Source organism: Gopherus evgoodei, chromosome 14, assembly GCF_007399415.2.
Source record: "Gopherus evgoodei ecotype Sinaloan lineage chromosome 14, rGopEvg1_v1.p, whole genome shotgun sequence".
NCBI lineage: Eukaryota > Metazoa > Chordata > Testudines > Testudinidae > Gopherus > Gopherus evgoodei.
This window is the reverse complement of record NC_044335.1, coordinates 2632784-2659541: the sequence shown is the minus strand read 5'-3', so window position 1 is coordinate 2659541 and position 26758 is coordinate 2632784. Positions and strand designations below refer to the sequence as shown.

The 26758-nt window shown below is 54.7% G+C and overlaps 2 protein-coding genes across 3 annotated transcripts in view; both read left to right on the top strand.

Moving 5' to 3' along the window:
- The first annotated feature begins 1137 nt into the window (after window positions 1-1137).
- Window positions 1138-14796, top strand: CCM2L (CCM2 like scaffold protein). 2 transcript variants are annotated; one of them, XM_030533809.1, is made up of 10 exons: window positions 1138-1219; window positions 4392-4559; window positions 6076-6159; window positions 6501-6684; window positions 7957-8432; window positions 8562-8661; window positions 9116-9179; window positions 9778-9910; window positions 10071-10209; window positions 13019-14796. In XM_030533809.1, exons 1-10 carry the CDS (start codon window positions 1190-1192, stop codon window positions 13294-13296), a joined length of 1656 nt encoding a protein of 551 aa, XP_030389669.1. In that variant the 5' UTR covers window positions 1138-1189; the 3' UTR covers window positions 13297-14796. The 2 variants fall into 2 exon arrangements, with proteins under 2 accessions (XP_030389669.1, XP_030389668.1); XM_030533808.1 differs by having other exon boundaries at window positions 8526-8661.
- A 7169-nt stretch (window positions 14797-21965) lies between these two features.
- The window catches only part of HCK (HCK proto-oncogene, Src family tyrosine kinase), a 33605-nt gene continuing 28812 nt past the window's right edge, over window positions 21966-26758 (top strand). Inside the window, exon 1 of the mRNA XM_030533145.1 lies at window positions 21966-22348. The gene's annotated coding sequence lies outside the window, so the exon portion shown is untranslated. The remainder of the gene's footprint in view (window positions 22349-26758) is intronic.

Below are 26758 nucleotides of genomic sequence, written 5' to 3'. Positions count from 1 at the left end.
AGGGAGGAGATTGGCCAGGGAGAGCGGTGATGGCTCTTTAGAGAAAACCCCTGGCATGGCGCTGAGTGACCTTCACCCCAAGGCTCAGGGACTCACGCAGGAGAAATAACGGAGCTTAGCAGCCCCCGGGAGAATCCTGACTCCACAGATTTACAAGCTCCAGCGGGCGTCAGCTCCTGAGTATCTGTCCCCTTCCTGTCCATCCCTCACTGCTCAGGAAGAGGAAGTCTCCAGCTGCTGGGGCAGGATGCAGCGCACAGGAGGGAAGGAGCATCCTTTTAGCCTGGAATTTCTCTTCCCACCAGATCGCCCCCACTCTAGAGGGGGCCAAGCCCTAGTCTGAGCTCCCCACAGTCTCCGGAGGGGGTTGAGGTTTGGGCCTCACGTGCACCGTTTCCTTCCCAAGAGCTGGGGCTCCTTGGTGGTCATGATTTGGATCCCTGCTGATAGTTTATGATGCCCCAGGGCCTTGGTGCCTCTGAGGCTTTCAGCCCCGGCCATGGCTAGCATTTCAGCTCCCCTGCTCTAGTCACTGTCTCAGGACCAGCTCTGGTTCCTGTCTGGCCCTACAACTGCATTGCATGCCCCATGTTTGTACCCAGCTGATCCTCCATTTATGCCAGGCCTTCTGCTCTGGCCTGGGAGTGAGTCAGGGACATTGGAACCCCCCGAGGAGGTGCCAGGAGCTCCTACTGTGGAGGAGACCCAGGAGAGCCTTGGAGAACATCCCTTTGAAAATGGTACTAGCAGAACCCCCGCGATCTCCCTGTTGGCTTATTAAAATTCTGAGGCCCAACAGCGCAGGGGGGCAAACGAAACCCTTCCCAGCACCAAGAGGGAGACGGGGTGTGTGTGACAGAGAGACAGACAGACGGAGTGTATGAGAGAGACAGACAGCAACAGTGCATGGAGACAATGTGTGCACGGAGCTGGGCAGCGGGCAAGAGGGTTGGTGCTGGGAACGAGTGTTTCCCCTTGGGGTGTGAGCAGAGTCCAGCAGCCCCAGAGCTCTGTCCACTCAACCAGAGCACAACTCCATGCACTCATCCCTCCTCGGAGGGGCAGGAACTCAGCGAGTTCACATCAGAGCCGTCGCTGGTGGAGTTTCCGACACAGGAAAAAAACAAAGGACTAGCACGTAGCGGAAAGAGCTGCCTTCACCGTGACAGGAGCGGAGCAGGGACGGGACATGGAGTATGAGGCCAAGAAGGGAAAGAAGGTACGGACAGGCCGAGCTGGCATAGCTTAAGGCACAGCTTTTCGGGGTGCAGGTGCATGTGTGTATGGCAGTCCTCTCCCGAGGGTGTCACAGCACGGGGTGCTGAGTACTGCATGGGTATGAGACAGGCCCACGGGCTCCCCTCCCTTAGGCAGCATAGAGGGCAGCTGGTGAGTGGAATTCATGGGGAGCAGGCAGCCCATGATTCCTCCCCCCCCCGACCCCCAGTTGGAGCTGAAAAGAGGGATGTGGCCTAGCAGAAAGGGGTGGAGTCACCAAACAGCCTGCGCCCCTCCAAGAACAGCATCAATTGCATTGAAGCCTTAGGCTCTTCTATGTGCCAGGTGACCCCTTGGGTAGCATAGCCCCAGAGCCAGCTGTGCTGCCGCCGATGGGGTACGGGGAGCCCCAGAGCCAGCCGTGCTGCCGCTGATGGGGTATGGGGAGCCCCAGAGCCGGCCCTGCTGCCGCCGATGGGGTACGGGAAGCCCCAGAGCCAGCCATGCTGCCACCGATGGGTTTTGGGGAGCCCCAGAGCCAGCTGTGCTGCTGCCGGTGCTGCGGGGGTGCAGGGAGTCCCAGAACCAGCCATGCTGCTGCCAGTGGGGTACAGGGATATTTACTGGATAAATTCATGGTGGTTAAGTCCATAAATGGTTATTAGCCATGCTGGGTAAGGAATCGTGTCCCTAGCTTCTGTTTGTCAGAGGATGGAGATGGATGGCAGGAGAGAGATCACTTGATCATTGCCTGTTAGGTTCACTCCCTCTGGGGCACCTGGCATTGGCCACTGTCGGTAGACAGATACTGGGCTAGATGGACCTTTGGTCTGACCAAGTACGGCCGTTCTTATCTTCTTATGTTCTTATGATGGGGTGCGCGGAGCCCCAGAGCCAGCCATGCTGCTGCCGCTGGGGTGCAGGGACCCCCAGGGCCAGCCATGCTGCCGCCGGTGCTGCTGGAGTGCGGGGAGGCCCAGAGCCGGCCGTGCTGCCGCCGATGGCGTATGGGGAGCCCCAGAACCAGCCATGCTGCCGTTGATGGCGTACGGGGAGCCCCAGAGCCAACCATGCTGCCGCCGATGGGGTGCAGGGAGCCCCAGAGCCAGCCATGCTGCCACTGGTGCTGCTGGGGTGCGGGGAGGTCCAGAGCCGGCCGTGCTGCCGCTGATGGGGTACGGGGAGTTCCAGAACCAGCCATGCTGCCGCCGATGAGGTACGGGGAGCCAGAGCCAGCCGTGCTGCCGCCGGTGCTGCTGGGAGCTGAATGCAGGCTCCATGGGGGTTGGCCCATCTCTCCATATGCACACAGCTGGCTATGCTCGCTGTCCTGTGTGGCTCATGGGACAAGACGATACAAGATGGATCTCAGAGACCAGCAAAGTGCTCTGCCTTCAGGGACTCTGTACGGCGCGCAATACACAGCCTGATCCCCTCTCCCCCCTGTGACTGACCCAGCACAGTTAAAGGCCCCAGGGCAGAGGCCCGGCAGAGACCAGTTGGTGGCCCAGCGTCTTGGCTGGGTTTTCTGCGAGTCAGGAACTGGCTGTCCACCAGTTCTGCACCCGGAACGTTACTCAGCTGTGACTGTGCGCGTGGAGTTCTGATCTCTCGGCCTACCACCTTGGCCTGGTCAGATCCCGGGGACCTGGGAATTCCAGCTCTGATTAATCCATTTCTCTCCCACAAGGGTAGTTCTGGTTCATCTGTCACGTCCTTGCTTCCCAGGGGTTCTACATGGCTTGTTTGCTCCATCCCCTGCCTGCCCCCCAGTAATGGCATCCCCAAGCTCCTCCTTGTGCTCTTCATCCAAACCCATCTGTCTGTCCTGGTCCATGCAGGACAGATGCCTTAGGCCCAGGGCCTGTGTTTGTTGCATCTATTACATAGCGCCATTAGAGGCTACCCCTGAGGGAGCTTGCCCTCTCTGTCAGGGCCGCCCGGGGGGGCAAGTGGGGCAATTTGCCCCAGGCCCCACAGGGGCCCCCATGAGAGTTTTCCGGGGCCCCTGGAGTGGATCCTTGTCACGGAGTCACCGGGCGATGCTCTGGAACTGCTCCCCACCAAGCCAGGCAGGACTTTGGGGAGCCTCCTCTCCCTTGGAGCAGACTTGTTATGGGCAAGAAGCTCACATGTCTTCACCTCCTGGGTCTCTCCTTGGAGCATTCAGCATCCTCTGCCCCTCCGTGCGCTTCCCACAGTGAGCCCACCCCAGCGGGGTCCTGGGGAAGCCACAGGGTCCTGCACCCCCACTTTGCAGTCAGACGTGACTCTCAGCCAGCCAGTAAAACAGAGGTTTATTCGATGACAGGAACAGGGTCTAAAACAGAGCTTGTAGGTACAGCGAACCCGACCCCTCAGACGGGTCCATTCTGGGGGGCAGTGAACCAGACCTCCCACGTCTGCACTTCACTCCTCGACCCCACCCAGCTCCAGACTAACAACCCCCCCAGCCCCTCCTCTCTGCTCAGCTCCTTTCCCTGGGCCACGAGGTCACCTGATCTTTTTGTCTCCAACACCTTCAGCTGGCACCTTTGCAGAGGAGGGGCCCAGGCCATCAGTTGCTAGGAGACAGAGTATCAGGCATTTAGGTGCACTGGCCCTTTGCTCTGCCAGATACTTAAGAACTGCCATGGGGACACTGAGGCACCAATACAATATTCAGAGAAAACATTAAGAACTTTCCCAGTTCGTCACAATCCTTCACTCACTCCAGTGGCCCTGGAAAACTCTTGTTGGGCCTGGGCCCCTGGAGCTTCTTCCGCTCCTGGTCGTCGTTGTCAATTCAGCGGCAGAGGGTCCTTCTGCTCCAGGGCCATGGATTTACCGCTGAAGACCCAGCACTTCGGCAGCGAATCCCACTTTGCCAGTAATTTGGCTGCGGGGGTCCCCGCTGTGGGTCTTCAGGGCATTTCGACGGCGAGTCCCGGAGCAGAAGGACCCCCCGCAGCCAAAGACCCCAGGCCCCCTGAATCCTCTGGGTAGCCCTGTCTGGGACTCCCCTGGGCGATGCCGGCTTCCTCTCATTGGGGGATTGCTGTTGAATCCGTATCACACGTGTGTGGCATATTCGTGCCCATATGATCCTGCCAGGGTGCATCGCAAACACCAGCCCCTCTGCGCTTGGAGTAGATGAGAGATGCCGGCTTCTCAGCCTTCCTGTTTGTTCTCAGGGGTTTGTGTCTCCCATCAAGCGGCTGGTTTTCCCCAAGGCGGCTCGCAGGCAGGTGCTCCGGACCAGTGTCTACCGGAGGCCTCTGCATTCGGTCCCTCTCTACCCCCCAGATTATCTCATCGATCCCCAAATACTGCTGCATGACTATGTGGAGAAGGAGGTGAAGGTAAGGGGGGGTTTACCTGGGGGGCCAGGCGTCATCCCAGCAGCTCAGATCTTCTTGGTAGCTGGCAGAAGCGGTGGTCACAGGCCTGGTTTCCTTAACTCTGTGAGGGTTCCCCACTGCTGTGCTCCAGGGAAGGTGGCTCACCTGTCACTGTAATGCACCCGCCAGGTAAACCTCAGCCGTGTGAGAATCACCACCTGGTGCTGAGGGGTGTTCTTCGAACTGTAAAGCGACCGTGGATTGCAGCTTCAGAACTACACACATGGCGGGGCCCTTTTGCATGTGCAGGGTGGGGCCCAGGCATCTGGGAACCCTTTACCCAGAGGCTGCCCCCTAGTTGTAAGGGTTTCCTGTGGATACAGGGTTTAAAGTGAGGGTTTTTTTCTCAGTTCAGGGAAGTCTCCATTCCACAGTTTGCAGGGTGCTCCAGGTGTCTTCGGGCCAGGCCCATGGATCAGCACCCACCCCTTGTGCTTGTTTGAGGGTGAAGCTAATTGCGTCTGCTCCAGTGTTGCTGCTGCAGGTTCCCTCTGAACTCTGAGACCTTAGCCAGGCGGGACACAGAGAGGAGACCACTTCCCCTTGGATATAGAAATGCACTGTGTGCTGGGGTGTGCACCCCACACACACCCTGAATGGATTCATGCTCTCTGGCTGCACCAGACAGGCATCCCAGCTGGGGAAGCAGCCAGGTGTAAACAGAGGATGAGCAGGGCAGAAGTGGGATCCAGGTCGGGAAAACGCTGTGGTGCCTCTTTGGGAAGAGACAGCAGGGAGTCCAGGAGGGTCAGGGAAAAAAGCCCCCAGAGAAGAGAAGGTTAAGAGAAGAGCAGACAGGCTCCTCGGAGGGCAAGCTGGGGCCTGCCGGACCCCTGAGGAATGGGGGAGTGGGCCAGCCCTGGACTGAGGGATAGGTTAGGCACCGAAGGACAGTGTGACCCAGCAGAGGCAGAAGGTTTAATTTTTGTATCGCTCCTGAAGGACTTTGGTAAGGGCTCTGGAGGGGGCTGGCTGCAGGGCCAGGCCCCTCTGTCAGCTGGACTTGGCAAAGCACAGGATGGGGAAACTGGCAGAAGTTGGTGCAGCAGCAGAACCAGCCAGAAGGGCGTGTTGGGACAGATACTCAGCCACAGGCTGCTTTCCAAGGTGGGGAGGGGAGCAGCCCCTGCCTTGTTCCAGATGCTGTGTCCACAGATCCTGTCACCCCAGAGGCTGATCATTTCCCAGCCTCCCAAGGCCCCTGTGCAGCGAGGGAGAGCAAGCAGCCGCGCAGACAGAGGCCAACCAGTGAGACCCTGGGACTTGCCAAGGCCACCCAGGATGTCCATGGCAGGGAATTGAACCCAACAGTCCAGCTAGTGTCCTACCCAGTGGACCATCCATCCTCTCTGAAGGCACATCCCTGGGGACAGAGATCCCCAGACCCCCCGGGCCTCCCTGCAGGGCTTTCCGGAGAGCAGGAATCTCCACCACCTGTCACACTCACACAAGTCACTGCAGTATTTTCTCTCTCTAGTTTTTAGGCCACCTGACCTGGGTGACATCCTCCTTGAACCCCTCCAGTCGGGATGAGCTGCTGCAGCTCCTGGACACAGCCCGGGTAAGAGAGGGAGTCCATGGCCCGGGGCAGGAGCTGAGCACTTGGGTTAGAAGGGAAGACATGCATAGTGCCCAGTGCCAGCTACCAGCTTCCCCGTGCTGCAGAGGGGGTGGACAGGGAGCCCGGCTCAGGCTGCTTCCTGTGGAGAGAGGGGACAGGGTGACCTTCCTCGCAGTCGCAGCAGTGCCCTGGCAATGCCCGTCCTGACTCAGGAACTATTCCCTGCCCAGCTGAGGAGAGCTGGGACTGCAGCAGGGTGGGATCCCACTGAGCAGAGCCCAACACCATCCACTGGGCTGCCTCCATTCTGCCTCTGACCATGTTCCTTTGCCCGTCTGCAGCAGCTGAAGGAACTGCCGCTCCAGACAAACCCGGAGCAGGACAGCATCCTGAGCCTGTCAGCCCGCTGCCTCCTCCTCACCTGGAGAGACAATGAGGAGCTCATCCTGAGGATCCCCACCCATGAGATTGCAGCTGCCTCCTACCTGCGGGATGATGCCCTGCACCTCCTGGTGCTGAAAACAGGTGCAGAGACTCCCCTGGCCCCAGCACCTCTGTGGGTTCTTCCCTGCAAACCTGTCTGCCCCACACTGTGCATATGGGACTCCACCAGCCCCATTCCCTGCTGCTTCAGACTGCAGGTCATCACTTGCACCCATGCCAGCGGCATGCCTGGGGGATCGTGACGAATAAATGAGGTGTGTGGTTATAGCCCTAGTGAGACAAGCACACAGAAGGAGCTTGTTGACTGGGTTCACTCCCTGCAGCATCCTTGGGCTCAGAGACGATACAGAGGCATGGAGCGTCACCAGGTCCAGCCAGAAAGCCCTCCTTAGAGAGCTCTCCTGCCTCATGGGGCACTCCAGAGTCAGGCTCGCTGGCATAATAGATGAGCAGGGCTCTGCTTGGCCTGGCAGTTCACTCCAGACTAGGGTGACCAGACAGCAAGTGTGAAAAATCAGGACAGAGGTGGGGGGTAATAGGAGCCTATATACAAAAAAGCCCCAAATATCGGGACTGTCCCTATAAAATCGGGACATCTGGTCACCCTACTCCAGACCCTCCCCTGCCTCACACCACTTCCCCATGGCCAAGGTGGAGAGAAGCGGAGAGCAGCAACACACCATGCTGTGCAGTGCTCTGATGCTCCCAGCCCTGCCATTTCCCCATCATGCGTTTCATGGCTGCACTGGAGGGCTGGTTTCTTTCCCCTCACCCGCCATATGCCAGGACCCAGTCTAAGGACAAGAGGCTCTGGATGCTTCTAACAATAAACCCCAGCCTCAGTCAGTAACTGCAGCCGGGATCTCCAGGGGCAGGGACAACACAGGGCATTTGGCATCAGACTGTGCCCAAGGACCCACTGCTTTCCCCTCCCCCAACCGCGCTTGTGAAGGGGGTGTCATGAACAACTTGTCCACAGTCAGTGGCAGGGCTGCTACTAGCTGGTCAGGAGACTGTCACAGATATGACCTGACTACAGAGTTTGCATCCTGAGGTAGGCACAAGAAATGGGGTCTCGCTGTCAGATACCTTAGTGCCCTGCTGGGCTGACTCCAGCTGTTAGCCCCTAAGGGAAGATGGGTGGCACGTGGTGCCACCTGTTGGCTTTTCAGCCCTCCACCCTACGTTGACTCGCAGGCCCCCAGGGTGAATGGGGAGGCAGGGGACTCACCTTGTGAAGCCCAGTGGAGGGTGTGAGACAGGGAGAGTGGGTGCCCATCCCCCCACAGTGCGGAAGGCAGCACCTAGGGCTGGAGCTTTCTGAGCACAGATCTCTTCTCTCGTCTATTCCAGGCCTGGGAGTTGACCCCGTTCCTGCAGGGGGAAACCTGGACATGTGCCCCGGGGGCAGCCTGGAGAAAAAGCTCCCTGGAGGGGCAGCTGAGAAGAGGCAGGCAGGGATCTGCCTGGAGCCCAAGCAGCTGGGGGGCACCATGGAGCGCCGGCACACCATCTGCAGCCTGGACTGGAAGATGGCCCGGGGCGGGCAGGAGGGCAGACAGGGCGGGGGAGGGAGCCTGGAGAGGAAGCAGGCCAGTGGCAGCTGGGAGAAGAGGCACAGCAGCCGGACGGGAGGGAGCTGGGAGCGGAGACAGACCTACAGTGGCAGCTGGGAGCGGAGGCAGCTGGGGAAGGCTGGAGGCAGCTGGGAGCGGGGTAAGACCTATGGCAGCTGGGAGCGGAGGCACACAGGGAATAACCCACTGGATCCCAAGGAGCCCAGCCCTGAGGCGTATTGCAACCTCATCATCCTGGCCGTGGCCAACAGGGTGAGTAGCCGAGGATGCTGTCCCCTTGCCAACCCACCCGGCACTGACCCGCTCCGGATCACCACCACAGCTGTTTTCTCTCACTGGGTGCAGGATGCAGCTGAAGAATCCTGTGCTCTCATCTGCCAGGTCTTCCAGATCATCTATGGGGACCAGAGCATCGAGTGCGTAGACCGGGCTGGCTTCCACTACACCTCCACCCCCGGGCGCCCCTGGCTCTCCAGCAGGAGTGAGTGCCTGGCGTGCCAGGCTCAGTGGGATGACAGGGCTTGGGTCCCTCCCACTGCAGGGTGTTTATCCTGGAGCTCTGAGGTGGGGAGGCCCACACACATGTCAGGGTGGTGAGGTCAGGCAATGGGGGGAGCTGGCAGTGCTGTGAGAGGGTGGCATTTGAGCTGGCAAAGCCATGAGGGAAGATTCCATCTCCTCCAACAGACAGCAGAGTCTCCTCGATTCGTGGGCTAGTGCGTAGTGTTGGGGTTAGTGGGATTCTGCCTGCGATGCCTTAAACTCTGGGATGGTACTTTGGGAGTCATCACTGGGGCCACGCTTAGTGGATGGAAGGGGGAGGTGGTGTCCCTGGCTCCTGGGGGTGATTATAGAGGTATCAGGTCTCTGACATGGGGTAAGGCAAGCACAGTTGGACAGTTCCCTAATCTTGCCCTGGGGGTTCCTTTTCCCAGGTGAGAGCTGCCGCACTGATGGGACGTATGGATACGATGCGGATTTCAGCTGCTGCAGCTCATTGTATGTCCTGCTCCCCGAATATCTGAATGCCCCTCCCCCCTTATTCCAGTGCATGCTCTGCGTAGCCCTACACAGCCGCTTTGCCCTTTGTGCGGGGGACCCAGGCCCAGTGAGAGGGCCTCAGAGCAGACAGAGTTAGAAACAGGGATATATTTATCTGCCCTTAAAGGGCCTGCGTCTGTGCAAGGGGCTGGGAGCTGACAGCCAGGGCCCAGCACAGGGTACTTAAAACAGAATCTCCCTGTTCCAAAGAGAAAATGGGAAAATACAGACAAGAACCAGGAGGAAGCTCAGCTGGTCCCAGGAGTTGTCCTTTCTCCCAGCTGGTGAGGTGCAGCCAGGCTCCACCTGCAGCCAGGAGGGCCTAAACCCTAGGGAGAAACATCCCAGCTGCTTGGTTGTAAGGTAGATGGCATTATGTCCCCCTTCTAGTGGCTGGTCCCTTAGACGATAACAGCCACAAGAAGCAATCCCACCACTGCCGGGGAAATGGGGTGGCAGATGTGGGATGAACAGGGCCAACGTTCAGAGCAGGGCTCAGACTGTGATGTCTGGATGTCTGGACAGCCCAGCTGATCTCCTTCCCTTCTGCCTGCAGCAATGGCTCCCACGAGACCTTTGAAGCATATTACAGTGGGACTTCTTCCCCTTCCTTTCGGGAGTCGCGTGACAGCCTGGCCAGTGACCGGAGCAGCGCGGGACTGGAGCAGCTGCAGGACTATATGATCACAGTACTCTCCTTGCTACTGCATCATGGGGGAGTCTTCATTTCGCCTGGCCTCATTCCATCCTTCCAACCCCGAGTCCTAATGCATCACTGCCAGGGACCTGTGGGAGGCTGGAGCTGGTCTGCAGCCATCTCTAACCTTGGTCTCTCTCTCTGCTCTGCAGCTGAGGAACAAGCTTTCCCCCCTGGAGATCCAGCAGTTTGCGTTGCTGCTCAGGGAGTACCGGATGGGAAGGTCCGTCCAGGAATACTGTTCTGATCTCTTGCAGCTCTATGGGGACAAGAGGAAGTTTCTCCTTCTGGGTAAATGGCTTGTTATGAATGCTGTCCCCACTGCTGACTAGTGAAGATGGCATCTGGGTGACAGACCTGGTGGTGTCTAAGGGAATTAATTGGACCTTTTCTAGGCTGTGCAGAGACAGGCCTCTCTCTTCAGGGAGTTGAGGTTTGTGTTCATCAGACCGGCACTGTCCGCTTAGAGATGGAGCCCAAACCGAAAAGTCCAGGTCCAGATTTTGAATACCCTGATCCAGGCACTCGTGAATGCTGGATTCAGATTCTACAAACTTGGTTTTGCTCATAACCAATCCTCCACTGCAAAAAAATTGGGGTCCAGATGGATGCAATGTTCTGGTTTGGGCCTATCTGTAAAGAAGGGATTGGAAAGAGGAGGCTTCAGGATATAAAGAGTCTGGTCTGATGGGAGGTGACTCTGCCAGCTTCAGTGCTCATCTCCTCGATTTACACTGAGACCAGGATCAGGCCATTGGTTCTGAGAATACGACTCAGAGTGAGAGACTGAAGGAACTATATGTGTGTTAGGCGGTGTCTCTAAAGGCAGGCGGGGGTATGAGGTGGCATCTCTAAGGGCAGGCAGGGGTATAAGGCAGTGTCTCTAAGGGCAAGCAGGGGTATGAGGCAGCGTCTCTAAGGGCAGGCGGGAGGTATGAGGCAGCGTCTCTAAGGGCAGGTGGAGGGTATGAGGTGGCATCTCTAAGGGCAGGTGCAGGTATGAGGTGGCACCTCTAAGGGCAGGCAGGGGTATGAGGTGGCATCTCTAAGGGCAGGCAGGGGTATGAGGTGGCATCTCTAAGGGCAGGCGAGGGTATGAGGTGGCATCTCTAATGGCAGGTTGGGGTATGAGGTGGCATCTCTAATGGCAGGCAGGGGTATAGGGCGGTGTCTCTAAGGGCAGGCAGGGGTATAAGGCGGTATCTCTAAGGGCAGGCGGGGGTATGAGTCAGCGTCTCTAATGGCAGGCGCGGGTATAAGGCAGTGTCTCTAAGGGCAGGCGGGGGTATAAGGCAGTGTCTCTAAGGGCAGGCAGGCATATGAGGTGGCGTCTCCAAGGGCAGGCGGGGGTTATGAGGTGGTGTCTCCAAGGGCAGGCGGGGGTATAAGGCGGTGTCTCTAAGGGCAGGCGGGGGTATAAGGCAGTGTCTCTAAGGGCAGGCGGGGGTATAAGGCGGTGTCTCTAAGGGCAGGCAGTGGTATGAGGTGGCATCTTCAAGGGAAGGTGGGGGGTATGAGGTGGCATCTCCAAGGGCAGGCGGGGGTTATGAGGTGGTGTCTCCAAGGGCAGGCGGGGTATAAGGCGGTGTCTCTCAGGTCAGGCGGGGGTATAAGGCAGTGTCTCTAAGGGCAGGCGGGGGTATAAGGCAGCGTCTCTAAGGGCAGGCAGGGGTATGAGGTGGCGTCTCCAAGGGCAGGCGGGGGTTATGAGATGGTGTCTCCAAGGGCAGGCGGGGGTTATGAGGTGGTGTCTCCAAGGGCAGGCGGGGGTTATGAGGTGGTGTCTCCAAGGGCAGGCGGGGGTTATGAGGTGGTGTCTCCAAGGGCAGGCGGGGGTTATGAGATGGTGTCTCTAAGGGCAGGCGGGGGTATAAGGCAGTGTCTCTAAGGGCAGGCAGGGGTATGAGGTGGCGTCTCCAAGGGCAGGTGGGGGTTATGAGATGGTGTCTCTAAGGGCAGGCGGGGGTATAAGGCGGTGTCTCCAAGGGCAGGCGGGGGTATAAGGCGGTGTCTCTAAGGGCAGGCGGGGGTATAAGGCGGTGTCTCTAAGGGCAGGCAGAGGTATGAGGCGGCATCTCCAAGGGAAGGTGGGGGGTGTGAGGCAGCGTCTCTAAGGGCAGGCAGGGGGTATGAGGTGGTGTCTCTAAGGGTGGTGGGGGGTGAGTAGGTTTGCCAGCTGTCTAATCACACAAACCCAAACACCCTTGCCCTGTCCCTACCCTGCCCCTTCTCCGAGGCCCTTCCGCACTCACTCCATCCCCCCTCCCTCCGTCACGCGCTGTCCCCCACCCTCACTCACTTTCACCAGGCTGGGTTATTTGATTGGGGTGCAGGAGGGGGTGCAGCTCTAGGCTGGGGCTGAGGGGTTTGGTGTGTCGGAGGGGGCTCTGGGCTGAACCTGGGGCAGGGTGTTGTGGTGAAGGAGGGGTACTATGTGCAAGCTCTGGGAGGCAGTTTGGGTGCAAGAGGAGGCTCAGGGAAGGGGTTTGGGGTATGGAAGAGGGTTTGGGGTGCTGGATCGGGGAGGGGGCTCAGGGCTGGATAGGGGTTTGGGGAACAGGAGGTGGTGACGGGTGCAGGCTCCAGCCAGGCGGTGCTTACCTCAGGCTACGCCCATTCGGTGGTGCAGCAGGGCTAAGGCAGGATCCCTACTGCCCTGGCCCCGCACCATTCCTGTAAGCAGCCAGCATGTCCCTGCAGTCCCTTGGAGGGTGGGGGCAAGGGGCTCCGGATGCTACCCCTGCCTTCAGGCACTGCCGCTGCAGCTCCTATTGGTGCTCGGGGTGCCAGAGTCAGTGCTCGGGGCGGGGGCAGCGCACAGAGTCCCCCTGCCACCGCACCCTGCCCCCCCCAGGGGCCGCAGGGACGTGCCGGCCTCTTACAGGAGCAGTGCGGAGCCAAGGCAGGTAGGGAGCCTGCCTTAGCCCTCCTGTACCTGCTAGGCCAGCCTGTTGGTACTGAGCTACTTTTAAACATGCAGACCAAGGGGGTGGCCTGTGGGCTCCCCCGACCCCTCTGGCCCCTGGGAGCATGAACGCTTCCCAGGGCAGTAAGGGCCTGCTGGCTCCTGGCCGCTCCTCATGGCTGTGTTCCCCCCCAGGAATGCGGCCCTTCATCCCAGATCAGGACATCGGCTACTTCGAGAGCTTCCTGGAGAGCATCGGCATCCGGGAAGGGGGGATCCTGACCGACAGCTTCGGGAGGATAAAGCGCAGCATGAGCAACACCTCCGCCTCCGCTGTTCGCAGCTACGATAGCTGGTCCCTCCGCTCTGAGTCGGAGTCCTTCAACCGCATGATTACGGACATCACCCACGACATCGAGGCCCTGGCTTGTGAGGAGGAGGAGGAGGAGGAGGAGGAAGACAACTATCTGTGAGGGACTCCCACCTCCTCCCGCAAAGGGCGCTTGGTGATTCACTCTGTGGCCAGGAGACTCCTTGAGTTCCTGAAACCTCTTGGCTGAATTCAAATGGTGCCAGCCCCACTCCATTCCAGCTGAGCTGGGGCTGGCGCTAGCCTGCTGGCTTTTAACCCTCACTGCTCCAAGCGCTGCCTCCTCATCTCCTCAGTGGTCTTGGACTCTGCTGTGGGGGAGATTGAGCTGTTGCTACTCGCTGGGCCTTGGCCTCACACACCCCAGTGAGGCTTTGTCTGCACCTTGCCACCAGCTGGAATGGCTTGGATAGTAGCACCACTAACAGTGGGAGGGGATTGAGACCTGCCTTACCTGCCGGTGGATTTCTGGAGCAGCAATTTACCGTTCAACGTTTGGGATCAAATTCTTCTCTCAGTGAGGCCAGTCCCCCCCCCAACAAGTCTGGGGAGGCTCCACGGGACAACTGCGGACAGAGCTTTGTGTAAGGGGCCTGATTATTAATGCTCATCCCAGCAGGAAGAGGGTAGTCACTGCCCTCCACACGCTCTAGCGACTGTCATCAGCGTTCATGGGATTCCCTCGTCGGCACCCAGGGGAGCAGAGACCCCGTGGGCCAGGCGCGGGCGTGTGTTCTGAGTAATTAGGAACAGAATTAAACTCCGGGGCTGGCGCTTGTTGTGTGTCATTGCACAAGGTGCAGTCACGCTAGGCCGTCAGGGGACTCCGCTGGGAAGGGAATGGCTGAGTCCCAAGCTGGGTGTGCAAGGGTGAGGTAGCAAGCCAGGGCTCCATGGTGACACCCTGGGAGGGATCCAGTTTCCCCAGGGTCTGAGCACTGTGCAGAGCACGGATGTAACAGGCCAAATCCGACACGCAGCGGGCTGTAATTAACATGCTCCTGCTCAGCCCCTGGTGTGAGGGGATGTGATGCTCCTGAGATCGGGGTTTCTCCCAGCTACACTAGGGCTGAGCTGACCCCTGGAATCTCTAATGACTGAGCTCCAGCCCTGCTCAGTGCCATGGGTGAGGGCTGCCCCACAGAGATGTCTTCAGAGGAGGGAGGGGTTTAAAGGAGAACCTTAGAAAGGTGATTGACCAGTTAATGAGCGCCCAGGATGGCCCACGTGGAGCCCAGCTCTGAGTGCTGAGGACAGCTGGGATTTGTGCTTCTGATCTCAAACAGCAGCCACCTGACGGGAATGCTCCACTGCTGGCCAAGGAGAGGGTCGGGGAGTGTCGAGGAATAAAGAGTGGATCTGTCATGGGGGTCTGGGGACTCCTTCCCCACCCCTGCTCTGCTGGGATCTGCACAGCCTGACCTGACAGAATGAAACCCGCTGAGAGCCAGCCCTGGCCCCGAGGGGGCGGGAGAGCAGAGCATTTGCTCCGTGCGGAGCAGCAAGGGGCAGTTTTTGAACAGTGGTCAGTGTGAGATGCTGCAGGACAGGAGATGGGAGAGCAGCGTATCCTGGCATGGACCATGGCCATTCCCTTGCACTCCTTTGCTCTCTGCCTGCCTGGGGCAGGGCCTGATCCCTTGTCTCATGGTGTCGGCTCAATGGCAGGAGGGGCTGGTGGAAGGGGGGGCTTGCTGCTGAGGCACCGACGGGTCTCTTCCTTTCAGTAGTCGCTGCACTGAAGGCTTCCAGGTTAACAAGCCCTCGGCTGGTGGGACAGAGCCCAGCCACATGGCCCTGCCTGCACAGGGCCAGCAGCCCAAAGCCACAGAAGTAAATGGCATCCGAAGCAAATATGCCTATCCCAGGCCACCTGGGGAGATGGGCATGGTCTGTACTAGCCCCGACACTGGGGCTTCTCTTCTCTGCCATGAGAGAGAAATTGGTTTGCCCCTTGAGAGAGACTCCACCAGGGATCGAGGCCCAGCTGTACCAGACTCAAGCTGGCAGGTTGAAATGGTGCTCGCTTGCCACCTGCTGGCCTCCTGGAGACTGGACTGTTTGCAGGGAGCCCATAGACCTGGTGCTGTGAGGTTATGCTGTGCAGCCCCACTGTGTAGGCAGTTAGCTGTGTGCTGAACACGCTCTCCCTTTCCAAGGAACCCAGCAGAATGAGAGAGCACGTGGTTGGGGTGGGTGGAAATGCAAAGATGGGCTCAAGCAGCTAAGCCCAGAGCCAGTTTCTGAACAGTCCCTTGGCCTTCCCGAGCTCTGAGGGTGTTTGGAGCCAGGTTCTGGTCCCACAGCATCTGCTCACTCGCTCTGCCATTGCAGGGCTTAATCTGCCGACCTGAACTCTTACTGCCCTGGTAGGAGGAGAAGCAAAGGAGGTTCTGCGGATCAGCATCATGATTCCTGGGGGTCTGAATGCAGGAGCTGCCTTGGAGATGGAGTCATTCAAGAGAGAAATGTGGCTATTCCAATAAGCTGCTCTGATTTGTATTGCTAATGCTTCAGAAAGACACTTGAGGGCACTGCTCCGTCTCTTGACATGTCTGCATGAGAGCATTGCCCGGGCATAACCTGAATGGGCCTCTACAGGAACAGTTACACCAGTGTAAAAGGCTGTGGGCCTGCTTGTGTTGTGGGTGGAAGTGGAGTAATTTGTTATAGCTCCATCTGTTACAAGCAGGCTGAACTTAAACCACACTAAGCCACTCACAAGCGTGTCCCCGGGGCCTTTGGTGTTGGTTTAACTCCATTGATTTAAATTACCACCTAGTTCTACCCTGCAACTTCATGGAGACAAGTTCACAGCCAGCCACCCTCCCACACACCCCGTTCTCATATTGGCAAGTGTCCCTTTGTGGGCTGGCCTGGCTGCTCGAGGGCTGCATGCTGAGCAGCCATGGGGAAGAGTCGGATAGCCAGCCTTGGGACCATGGCCTATACATGCTCTGTGTGCCCTGTGTCACTCAGAACGATCCCAGCTGGCCAGTGCCCAGTGCAATGTAGGTGAGTTCTGGAGGGAGCCTCAGCCAAAGGGAGGGTCTCTGTAACATGGAGCCTTCGAGGTGGTGGTGCGGGAAGTAACGGGTGTGAGTGAGTCACTTTTCAGTGCTGGAGGTAACACTCCAGTAACAGCTCTCGTTACTCATGGTCAGTGTGCAGAGAAGACATCCCGTTTCCCATTTCACCCCAAAGCACATGGCGGGTGGCAGGGATAGAATCATAGGACTGGAAGAGACCTCGAGAGGTCATCTAGTCCAGTCCCCTGCGCTCATGGCAGGACTAAGTATTATCTAGACCATCGCTGACAGGTGTTTGTCCAACCTGCTCTTAAAAATCTCCAATGATGGAGATTCTACAGCCTCCCTAGGCAGTTTATTGCAGAGCTTAACCACCCTGACAGTTAAGAAGTTTTTCCTAACGTCCAGCCTAAACCTCCCCTGCTACAGTTTAAACCCTTTGCTTCTTGTCCTGTCCTCAGAGGTTAAGAAGAACAATTTTTCTCCCTCCTCCTTCTAACAACCTTTTATGTATTTCAAAGCTGTTATCGTGTCCACACTAAGTCTTCTCTTTTCCAGACTAAACAAACCCAACTTTTTCAATCTTCCCTCATAGGTTGTTTACTAAATCTTGAATCGTTTTAGTTGCTCTTCTCTGGACTGTCTCCAGTTTGTCCACATCTTTTCTGAAATGTGGCACCCAGAACTGGACACCATACTCCGGTTGAGGCCTAATCAGCACGAAGTAGAACGGAAGAATTGCATCTTATGTCTTGCTTACAACACTCCTGCTAATACATCCCAGAATGATGTTAGTTTTTTTTGCAACAGTGTTACACTGCTGACTCATATTTAGCTTGTGATCCACTATAACCCCCAGATCCCTTTCCGCAGTGCTCCTTCCTAGGCAGTCATTTCCCATTCTGTATGTGTGCAACTGATTGTTCCTTCCTAAGTGGTGTACTTTGCATTTGTCCTTATTGAATTTCATCCTACTGACTTGAGACCATTTCTCCAGGTTGTCCAGATCATTTTGAATTATAATCCTATCCTTCAAAGCACTTGCAACCCCTCCCATCTTGGAATCATCTGCAAACTTTATAAGTATATTCTCTATGCCATTAGCTACATTATTGATGAAGATATTGACCAGAACCGGACCTAGAACTGATCCCTGCGGGATCCCACTTGTTATGCCCTTCTAGCATGACTGTGAACCACTGATAACTACTCTCTGGGAATGGTTTTCCAACCAGTTTTGCACCCACCTTATAGTAGCTCCATCTAGGTTGCATTTCCCTACTTTGTTTATGACAAGATCATGTGAGCTTTACTAAAGTTAAGATGTACTATGTCTACCGCTTCCCCCTGTCCACAAGGTATCCTGTCAAAGAAAGCTGTCAGGTTGGCAGGGATAGTGCTTTCTGCTGCTCTGGGCCCGGTGGGAAACAGGGACTCCGGGCTGATCTGATATGAGTTACTGCTGTGCCAGAGGGACCCTCCCCCTCAAGGTAACAAGTCAGGGTGGGTAAGCTGCTGGCCATCTCCTCTAGGCAGGCTGAGGTCTCCCATGGCGGCTGATAAGTAAAGAGCTCATTACATCAGAGCCACAGATGTGGAGTAATTTGCATTTCACAAAAGGAAGTTCCCACCCTGCAAATCAACTTCCTGCTCAGCAAAGAGCCAGAGCTGTCACCCATTTGCAGAGGGTTTCTCACACCAGGCCCTATGGGCCTGTGCCTGCTCCCACTGAATTCAGTGGCAAAAGCTCCTGTGGGAACAGGTTTGGGCATTTCATCATCAGAGCTCACTCACTCTTGGCCAATGGAATCTGTGTGAGGCAGCGTGGTCCAGTGGTTGGACCTGGGAGGTTGGGCCCAAGCAGCTGTCAGCATTTCCAGCACAACGTGGGCTCCATGCGGGGATAGACCACACCATGGCTAAAATGCCCAGGGCCTATACGCTCGCACTCCCACTGTTGGGGCTGCCCAGGCACTAGTGTGCTGCTGGGAAACTTTCAACCCAAGCTCCATGCAGCCCTGGCGTGACCCTGCAGTTCTCCTGCCCTTTGGTGCAGAGTGAGACAGCTGGTTATCCCTGGCTCTCGCACCCTTTGGACCAGCCTCTTGGTAGCTCTTGCGCCCTGCTTCCATGCGTGAGCAGAGGGAAAACAGGGCAACTGCAACCAGAAATTGGCCTTTCTGCTTCCCCTTCCTCCTCCTCCCCCGCAACAGAGGCAGCACATCACAGCTGCGTCCCCCAAGTTACGCTCCAGTCTGCAAGTGCAACGTTCACTTGTGCCACAGCTGACCAGGATGTGGTCTGTTTGGTGTTATTGACTGTGCGTTTTGCTGGAGCACCTTGAGGCCCCGTCAGGGATCAGCACTGGGCCAGGTGCTGCACACACACGTAACTAAAACGTGGGCCTTGCTGCCAGGAGTTTCCAATCTGCATCTCTGCCCCTTTGTGCCTTTAACTGCTTTAGTTCTTACAGTCCTGCCTGTCAGTGCACAGAGCCCGCCCCAGGGCATAGGGTTCCCCTGGCCAGGTGATCTCGGGAGGGGCATCCATGTTTCAGCTTTCCTGTTTGCACCATTTCCTCCAGCAGACCAAGGGCTTAATGTGGAGCATGGCTCAGCCAGTTCCCTTTTCTAATCTTGGTGCATTTATAAAGATCATGTGTGAGAATAATGGGAAAATGTCTCCCTAGCAGCCCCAGCACCCACAGCCCAGAGCTCAGCACAGCAGAAGGGAAGTCCTTGGTGATGACTTGGTCCCTTCTTTGCCGCTCTGCTAGAAGTCCCTGGCTTGTCCCTGCTTCTTTGCTGGAAACCAGTTCTGTTACTGACATCCAGGGCTGGGCTAAGAACTCCCCCGGCTGCAGTTAACTGGCCTAATTTCCAACTCACTCAAACACTGTAAGGCTGAACATGTGACTTGAGCATCGCTGCTCTTGGGTTCGCGTCCCACACAGGAGAGAGTTTAGAGACAAGGCGGAGTGGGGGGAGAGAGAAATCCTAATGAAAGCTAAAGCCAGCTCCCAAGCCATACGCCAGGAACCCCGTGAAGCAGTCTAGGTTAGAGGGGCTTCTCTCTCCCTCAGACAGAGCTCGGGCTGTCTAGCAGCTAGGAGATCGGGTTGTTTTATTGGAATCGTGGTTGAGAACATAAAAATACCTGGGTTTAAATTACAAGGTGAAGAAAGGATTTGTAAATACATAGAAACTTTAAAAAGCGCCTGAGGAGGTTGCTGACCCCACGAGGGTCATCCGCTCCCTGAACAACACCATATTAGCTTTCAGAGAGTCGGAGCAGTGACACAAGCACAACCGTCCAAATAATCTGAAGAAGTGGGGGGGGGGCGGGGTTGCACCTGAAGAAGTGGGCTTTTTACCCACGAAAACTCATGCCCAAATAAATCTGTTATTCTTTAAGGTGCCACCAGACTCCTCATTGTTCTGTGGACACAGACTTACACGGCTATCCTTCTGATGGTCCAAATAACTGCGCATCTAGGAAAGATGTGCCTAGCATGTCTGCCCTGGGCAAATGTGGACACTAGAGCTCTGAAAGGCGGCCCTGCCTCCTAGCTACACTTTCCCTGAGGACCACTGGAGGAGCCTGCAACTTTGTGCTCCTGTTAAGTGCTAACAGTTAGTGATTTGTGTCACCAGCAAGGCACAGGAACATACAAGGAAACGCCAGCTGATGTCTAGTTATTTATTTAAAACAAAAAAGAAATATGCTAATTTATATGAAAATTGGGTGTCATTCTCAGGACTCCTAGGAAGCTTCCAGTAAGGCCCTCTGTGTCATGACTTTGAGCAAGCCCCAGTCTGAGATAAGTGTGTATCCCTCCCTGCTTGTCTGTCCTAGAGGTTGTGCTCTCACTTCTGGAGTCTTCAAACTGTATTACTAGAGCTGCTCTAGTGTCAGTGTCCCACACCCTAGACCAGTGATACTCAGACCTCAATGGCTCAGGAGCCTAATTAGTGCTCAACACTATGCAAAAGAGCCACAGGAGTGTGAATTCACTGTTTCATTTACTCGCTCTCTCGCTCTCTCTATATATATTCCCACAGCAAAATGACTGACCAAGTACTATTTTATCAACTACAATTGATTAATAACTTAATGAAAGCCCCCCAGTTGGTTAATAACTTAGATCGGTTAATAACTAAATCAAGCACTGTTTTAAGATCATGTTCTGCAAAGATCTGCAGCAGACGCATTCAAGAGCCACTTGTGGATTGCAAGCCTCAGGCTCAGTACTGCCGTACTAGCCCATACTGCCTCCCTGGTCAGAGGTTTCCAATTCTGATTTTACTGCTAAAATGCCATCTTCCCTCTGCATGACGCCACAGCCAGTGCTGCAGAAGGGAACACCCATAGATTGTCAGCAGCTCAGGCTGCAGAACAGCTGTTTCTGGGTCTAATTGGTTGAGCACCGAGCCTGGCATGGTTCTAGCTTTCTAAAGCCTGGACATGAAAATTGCCTTCAGTGCAAGAAGTCAAGAGATTGGAGTAGAGTGAGAGGCTTGGTCATTTGACTAGCTGGGAAGTGGGGTCGGGACCCAGACTATCCTGCCTGCCAGTGCCAAAGAAAACTAAAATCAAGAGAGGCCTACTGGCCCTAGCAATAGGGAGAGGGAAATGACCCTTTCTGACTTGCAGTTTCCTGCTCTGCTGAACTCAGATACCCTCCTCCAGCTGCTTCCCCTCCTACCACTTCCTCCAAGGCTGCTGCCTCCCACGGCACTGAGCTAGCCACCTGCTTGGAAATGCCGTCCCTTCAGGTTTTACTCAAGGTAGCTCAGAATGAAGGTCCTTTGACCATCAAATTATGCTTCCTGGTGAAAAACCACAACCGCAAAGGTCACCAGGAGCAATTTCCTACATATTCTGAGAGGGGTCTTCCCACCAGCAGGCTCCTGACCTGGCCCATTCTCTGCAGATACGAGCAGGTTGATACTCAGCAGTCTGAAAGGAAGAGTGAGGAATTCAGATGGGAGAGATGGCCAGTCAGAATTTGCTGCCTATTGTTCCAGGGAAGGGAATGGGGATGGAGAATGCTGGCAATGGGCAAACACTTCCCAGATCTGCCACTGCTAACAAGGAGGGGGAAGGAGGTGCTGAGCGTTCATTAAGGGCCTGATCCAGTCTGGCTCTAACAGAGCAGCTCCAATACTGCTAAGAGAAATGCTCCTTAGCCATTTCCAAGCAGGGAACAGATTCTAAGGAGGCACAAACTAGGATGGGAAGCCATTTCAGGAGACAGCGCCTCATGGCAGGGACACCATCAGAACTTCTGGACTTTCTCCTGCTGACTGTCTGGATGTTATAAGAACTGACAAATGTTGATATGGCCCAGCACTTCACCCCTGTGCTGGTATGGCAGCCCCAAGTCTGAGCATCTCTACTTACCTCACTTTTAACCAGGGTAACTGTGAAACTGGTCCCTGTGGATACTGGTGAAGGAAGGCTCCAACCACTGTTTGCCAGGTAAATATCAGATAGAGAAGAAAAACAGCCAAAACCCTCCACCCCCCAGCACCTGAGCAACATCTGAGCTGTATGGCCTAATGCAGACGTCATGGCTTGGAGAGCAGGGAGGGGAAGTTCAGGGGTATTTCCTCTTTTCTCGTCCCCAGAGACTGTGAGCTAGTTCATGCTTTAGACAAATGACCTCCCCTTGTCCCCTCCTCTTCCACCCCTGTGACTGCCCCATTGATGGGAAGGGGGCCAGATGGGCATTCCAGTGCAGCTAAGCAAGAAAAAACAGTCTCTGAGCAGTTCCTGTGGCATTTCTGTCCGTTTCAGGACATCCTCTGCAGGGCTGTGTGCTTCTCTTGTTGCTCTTTTGTTTCATTCACCCAGACTGTCCGCGCTCTGCCTCGCCGGGGGATGGGAAGCTGCCGGAGCACAAATTAACGGATGGAAAGGAATATTTTTATGTCCTATGTGAATATTGTGCCCTTAGATCTAAGTCTGCTGGGGACCTCCTCAGCCCGCTAGAAGTCTGCTAAAATCCCAGAACATGGCCTAGCAGCTTCACCTAACCTCTGGAGGGAGTTTGACCACAAAACACTGGATTGTACTAATAATACTTAGCACCTGCCATCGAAGGATCTCAGAGCACTTTCTAAGGTGAGTAATGTCATTCTCCCCATCTTACTGAAGCCAAAGTAGAGGGGTGAAACAACAGGACTGAGGCTCCACAGAGAGTCACTAGCAGAGCGGAGGCCAGTGCCCTGTTCCCAGACCTAGCAGGGCATAGACTCTGGAGCTGGCAAAGACAGGTCAGGGAATTCATCCAGCTACCCATGCAGGATGCAGCCCCCTTGTTAGAGGACTCATGGGATATTAAATTCATGCTGCCCTTGATTTGAGAACAAGCCCAGACTGGCTTATAAAACTTGATCTGATTTGAGGTCCTTTCATAAAACTGGGCTTCTTTAGACAAAGTTTACTGCCATTTAATCTGTAAATCTACTATCATGTTAGTCATATTACAGAGCACTGGCTAGTGTATGTGTGTGCCATTTGCCTCTTCTGGAGAGAATTACAAATGTTCAGCTGTGTGCCATATCGCCTGTAGTGCGAATGGAGAGTCTTCTGTCGCTGAGGTAGTAGGGCTCTGTGATGCTGGAGCAGAAGCAACTGAGTTCTTTCCATATCATTGCTGTGATGCTCCAAAGGGTCGAGGTGTGTGGTACAGTGACAGCTGTGAAGTCCTAGCTGGCTCCAGCGGGGATACAATGTGCAGTGAGATAAAGGAGTTGGTAGGTGGGCCTGGACTCAGCTTCTGGATGGAGAGAAATCAGTCATTGCACTTAGCATCTGGTGTCATTCTCCCTTCGGGGATTTTATTCCTCACCATCTCTTCCTATTACCTCTGCCCATTCATGATGCACCCCCTGTTCTCTTATGAACAAGGTTTATCTCCTGGACCCGCTGGGAGGAGGGAGGTGAGGCTGGGGATTTACACACTATGGGGCCAAAGCGGCATATTGCAACATGTCTAAATACCTGACCCCCATTTGTGTGGCTAATTACCAGCTAGAAATACATGGAGTAGTCCGGAAAGGGCAATGGGACGTCAGCTACTTATGTCTGTATAATGAACCCCAGAACTACACGTGATTTGTATAGACCCTAATCATAAAAGGGGGAGTGTGTGATGGTCTTCAAAGGCTCAGGATGCTGGAATGCCACAACTCCAATCTCTCTCTCTCTCTCTCTCTCTCTCTCTCTCTCTCTCTCTCTCACACACACACACACACACACACACACACACACACACACACATATTAAGGTTGCAAAGTCAAGCACTCAAAATTTAGGAAATACCAGAATTAAGGATGCCAGTGCCCCCCATGTGCATATGCAATACAATACAGCCTGTAATTATGTGGTGCCATACTATTTTTTTCCACAGGCCTCTGCCTCATTCAGTGCCCAGGCCAGTTAATGAGCAACAGTTCAACATTTTATTTGATTGTCATTGTTCAGGGTGTGCCCCAGCCCTTATCTACCACACCCTATTCAAACACCGCTCTGAGGATGGAATTATTAAGTTCCTCATAGATCTTTTCTATGGTGTTCATCACTATACTGTGTGAGTGCTTCACAAATACTAATTCATTTATCATCCCATGAGATGAAGGGGTGGTGTGACCCCCTTTCTCCCCATTTTCCAGATGGAGAACTGAGGCACAGAGAGATTGTGAAAAGTTTCCACTAATTTTGGGTGCCCAAATTCAGAAGCCTTGGATCTGATTTTGCAGCATACACTGTACTTGGCATTGCTTAGCATTTTCTATGTTCAAAGCCCAGCTCCCACTGACTTCAGAGCAGCTGTGAGTGCTCAGCACTTCTGCCAATCAGATGCCAGGGTCTCAAGTGGTGCACTCAGAAAATGAGGAGCACACAATTAGTGGCCACCTGGGAAATGCTTGGCTTAAGTAAGTGTCATAATTTCAGGGTAACTCCATTCCCCTTCTGTGGTCCCTTGAGGGCACCCATTTAAAGGTTTCTGTTTCCCATCCATCACTTCTCTTGGGCAGAGACCCACATCTCTATCTCCCTTCTGGCTGAAGATGTTAAGGCTGTACAGCTCCCTGCCTTTACTGCAGCAGCAGCTCCAGGCACCAGTGCTCCAAGCGCGTGCCTGGGATGGCAAGCCATGGGGGGGACCCTGCCGGTCCCTGCGAGGGTGGCAGTCAGGCAGCCTTCGGTGGCTTGCCTGCGGGAGGTCCACTGGTCCTGTGGGTTCGGCAGCAATTCAGCATCGGGTACACTGAAGCTGCGGGACTGGTGGACTTCCCGTGGGCAAGCTGCCGAATCTGTGGGACCGGGGACCTCCTGCAGGCAAGCTGCCAAAGGCAGCCTGTATGCCATGCTTGGGGCGGCAAAAAAGCTAAAGCCACTCCTGCTTCACTGTGCTATCCCCAGCAAGCCAGGCTGCCCAAACAGGTCAATGTCTGTGCTTTGCTTTCTCTCTGCCGGCTATGAGTGAAGTCAGAGCTGTCACTGTACTGCATACCTCAACCATTTAGAGCTTTACAGGAATGATGGGGAGAAAACTCAGCTGCTTCTGCTTCAGCATCACAGATTCCTACTCCCTTAGCCACAGAAGACTCTCCATTAGCACTATAGGTGATTTGACATGCAGCTGAGCAGTTGTGATGCTCTCCAGAAGAGGCAAGTGGCACACATATACACTAGCCAGTGCACTGTAATATGAATAACATTATAATAGATTTACATATTAAATTCAAGTGTCCCAGTGAACTGCCTGTAGTTATGTCACCACACAGCTGCTTCTAGGCAAGCACATTATTCTTGAGATAAAAGTGTTACAGAGGAAACATATTAAAACAATGAAAGAATCTACATGCATGCTAAAAATCTTACCAGATGTCACCCATCAGTCTTATGGGGCACTAGTAGGTAAAATCCTTCCAACCCTTCCCCAAGGATTGGGACTCCCCTTGGACAGAAGGTCCTGTCCATTTGCTGGATCAGAAAGCAGGCCATGAGCCACTTTACATTCAGGCTATTCATCCAAAAGTCATTTCTTTGTCTATTGGTGCCTGGAGAATCCAGTCTGAACTAGTATATGCAAGTGTCCCCAAGAGGCAGTACCTGTTGTGTGTGTGTGTAGGGGGGTTACAACCTGGTTGATTTGCCTTAGTCACTACCCATAGTGCTTAGTTCTTGAGGAGCTGTAGCAGCCCATCGCCTTGGAGAAGAACACAATCAGACATCATCCATTTGTTTAAAACAATGGACCCCAAAGATATTGCTGGAAATTGTTCTGTCACCCAGCATCACACAGGAACTCTGGGGCAGAGTCAGGGATAGAATCCAGTTCTCCGGAGTCAGGGATAAAATCCAGCATTCATCTGCCTAAGCCATGAGACCATCCTTTCCCTTCCTTCAAACCCACGCCTCATTCGCTACACCGCCCTGATTAAACCCTAAAGCCAGTTCATGTTGTGCACCAACGGAGCCAGTGCTTCCATCAAAAAACAGTATGTGATCATGTAATTAAAGACTGTATCATCATGCAGATACACAAAAGGGGGCTGAAGTAAGGTTGCAAGGGCAACCTGAATTCCAGCATTTCCTTATGTTTGAGTGCTTGACTTTGGCATCTTAATACTGTTCTTTTAACATAGTTACCAGGACTAATTTCCTAGATTTCTAACAGCAAAGCAAAAAAACAAAAAACAAATCAAACAAACAAACAAACAAACAAACAAAAAACCACTTCAGAAATTCCATCATGTAGCATTATAATGACAGCAGCATGGCTCATTGGGAGGGTTGGAACCTCTAAGGTACGTCTACACTACGGGATTATTCCGATTTTACATAAACCGGTTTTGTAAAACAAATTTTATAAAGTCGAGTGCACGCGGCAACACAAAGCACAATAATTCGGCGGTGTGCGTCCATGTACCGACGCTAGCGTCGACTTCTGGAGCGTTGCACTGTGGGTAGCTATCCCCTAGCTATCCCATAGTTCCCGCAGTCTCCCCCACCCATTGGAATTCTGGATTGAGATCCCAGTGCATGATGGTGCAAAAACAGTGTCGCGGGTGATTCTGGGTAAATGTCGTCACTCATTCCTTCCTCTGTGAAAGCAATGGCAGACAATCATTTCGCAACCTTTTTCCCTGGATTGCCCTGGCAGATGCCATAGCATGGCAGCCATGGAGCCTGTTTTGCCTTTTGTCACTGTCACCGTATGTGTACTGGATGCCGCTGACAGAGGCGGTACTGCAGTGCTACACAGCAGCATTCATTTGCCTTTGCAAGGTAGCAGAGACAGTTACCATCCCTATTGTACCATCTGCCATGACACTGTAAATTGACGATGAAATGATGATTATCAGTCATTCTGTACGATCTACTGCTGTCATGGGTGCTCCTGGCTGGCCTTCGCTGAGGTCGGCCGGGGGAGCAAAGACAAAAATGGGAATGACTCCCCGGGTCATTCCCTCCTTTATGTTTTATCTAAAAATAGAGTCAGTCCTGCCTAGAATATGG

What these genes read in the sequence shown, in the direction of transcription:
- CCM2L (XM_030533808.1), top strand. Translation starts at nt 1,190, where the DNA reads ATGGAGTATGAGGCCAAGAAGGGAAAGAAG. An exon ending in AGCTCCTGGACACAGCCCGG is followed by an intron (nt 6,160 to 6,500) that starts GTAAGAGAGGGA and finishes GCCCGTCTGCAG; the next exon opens with CAGCTGAAGGAACTGCCGCT. An exon ending in TGCAGGACTATATGATCACA is followed by an intron (nt 9,911 to 10,070) that starts GTACTCTCCTTG and finishes TCTGCTCTGCAG; the next exon opens with CTGAGGAACAAGCTTTCCCC.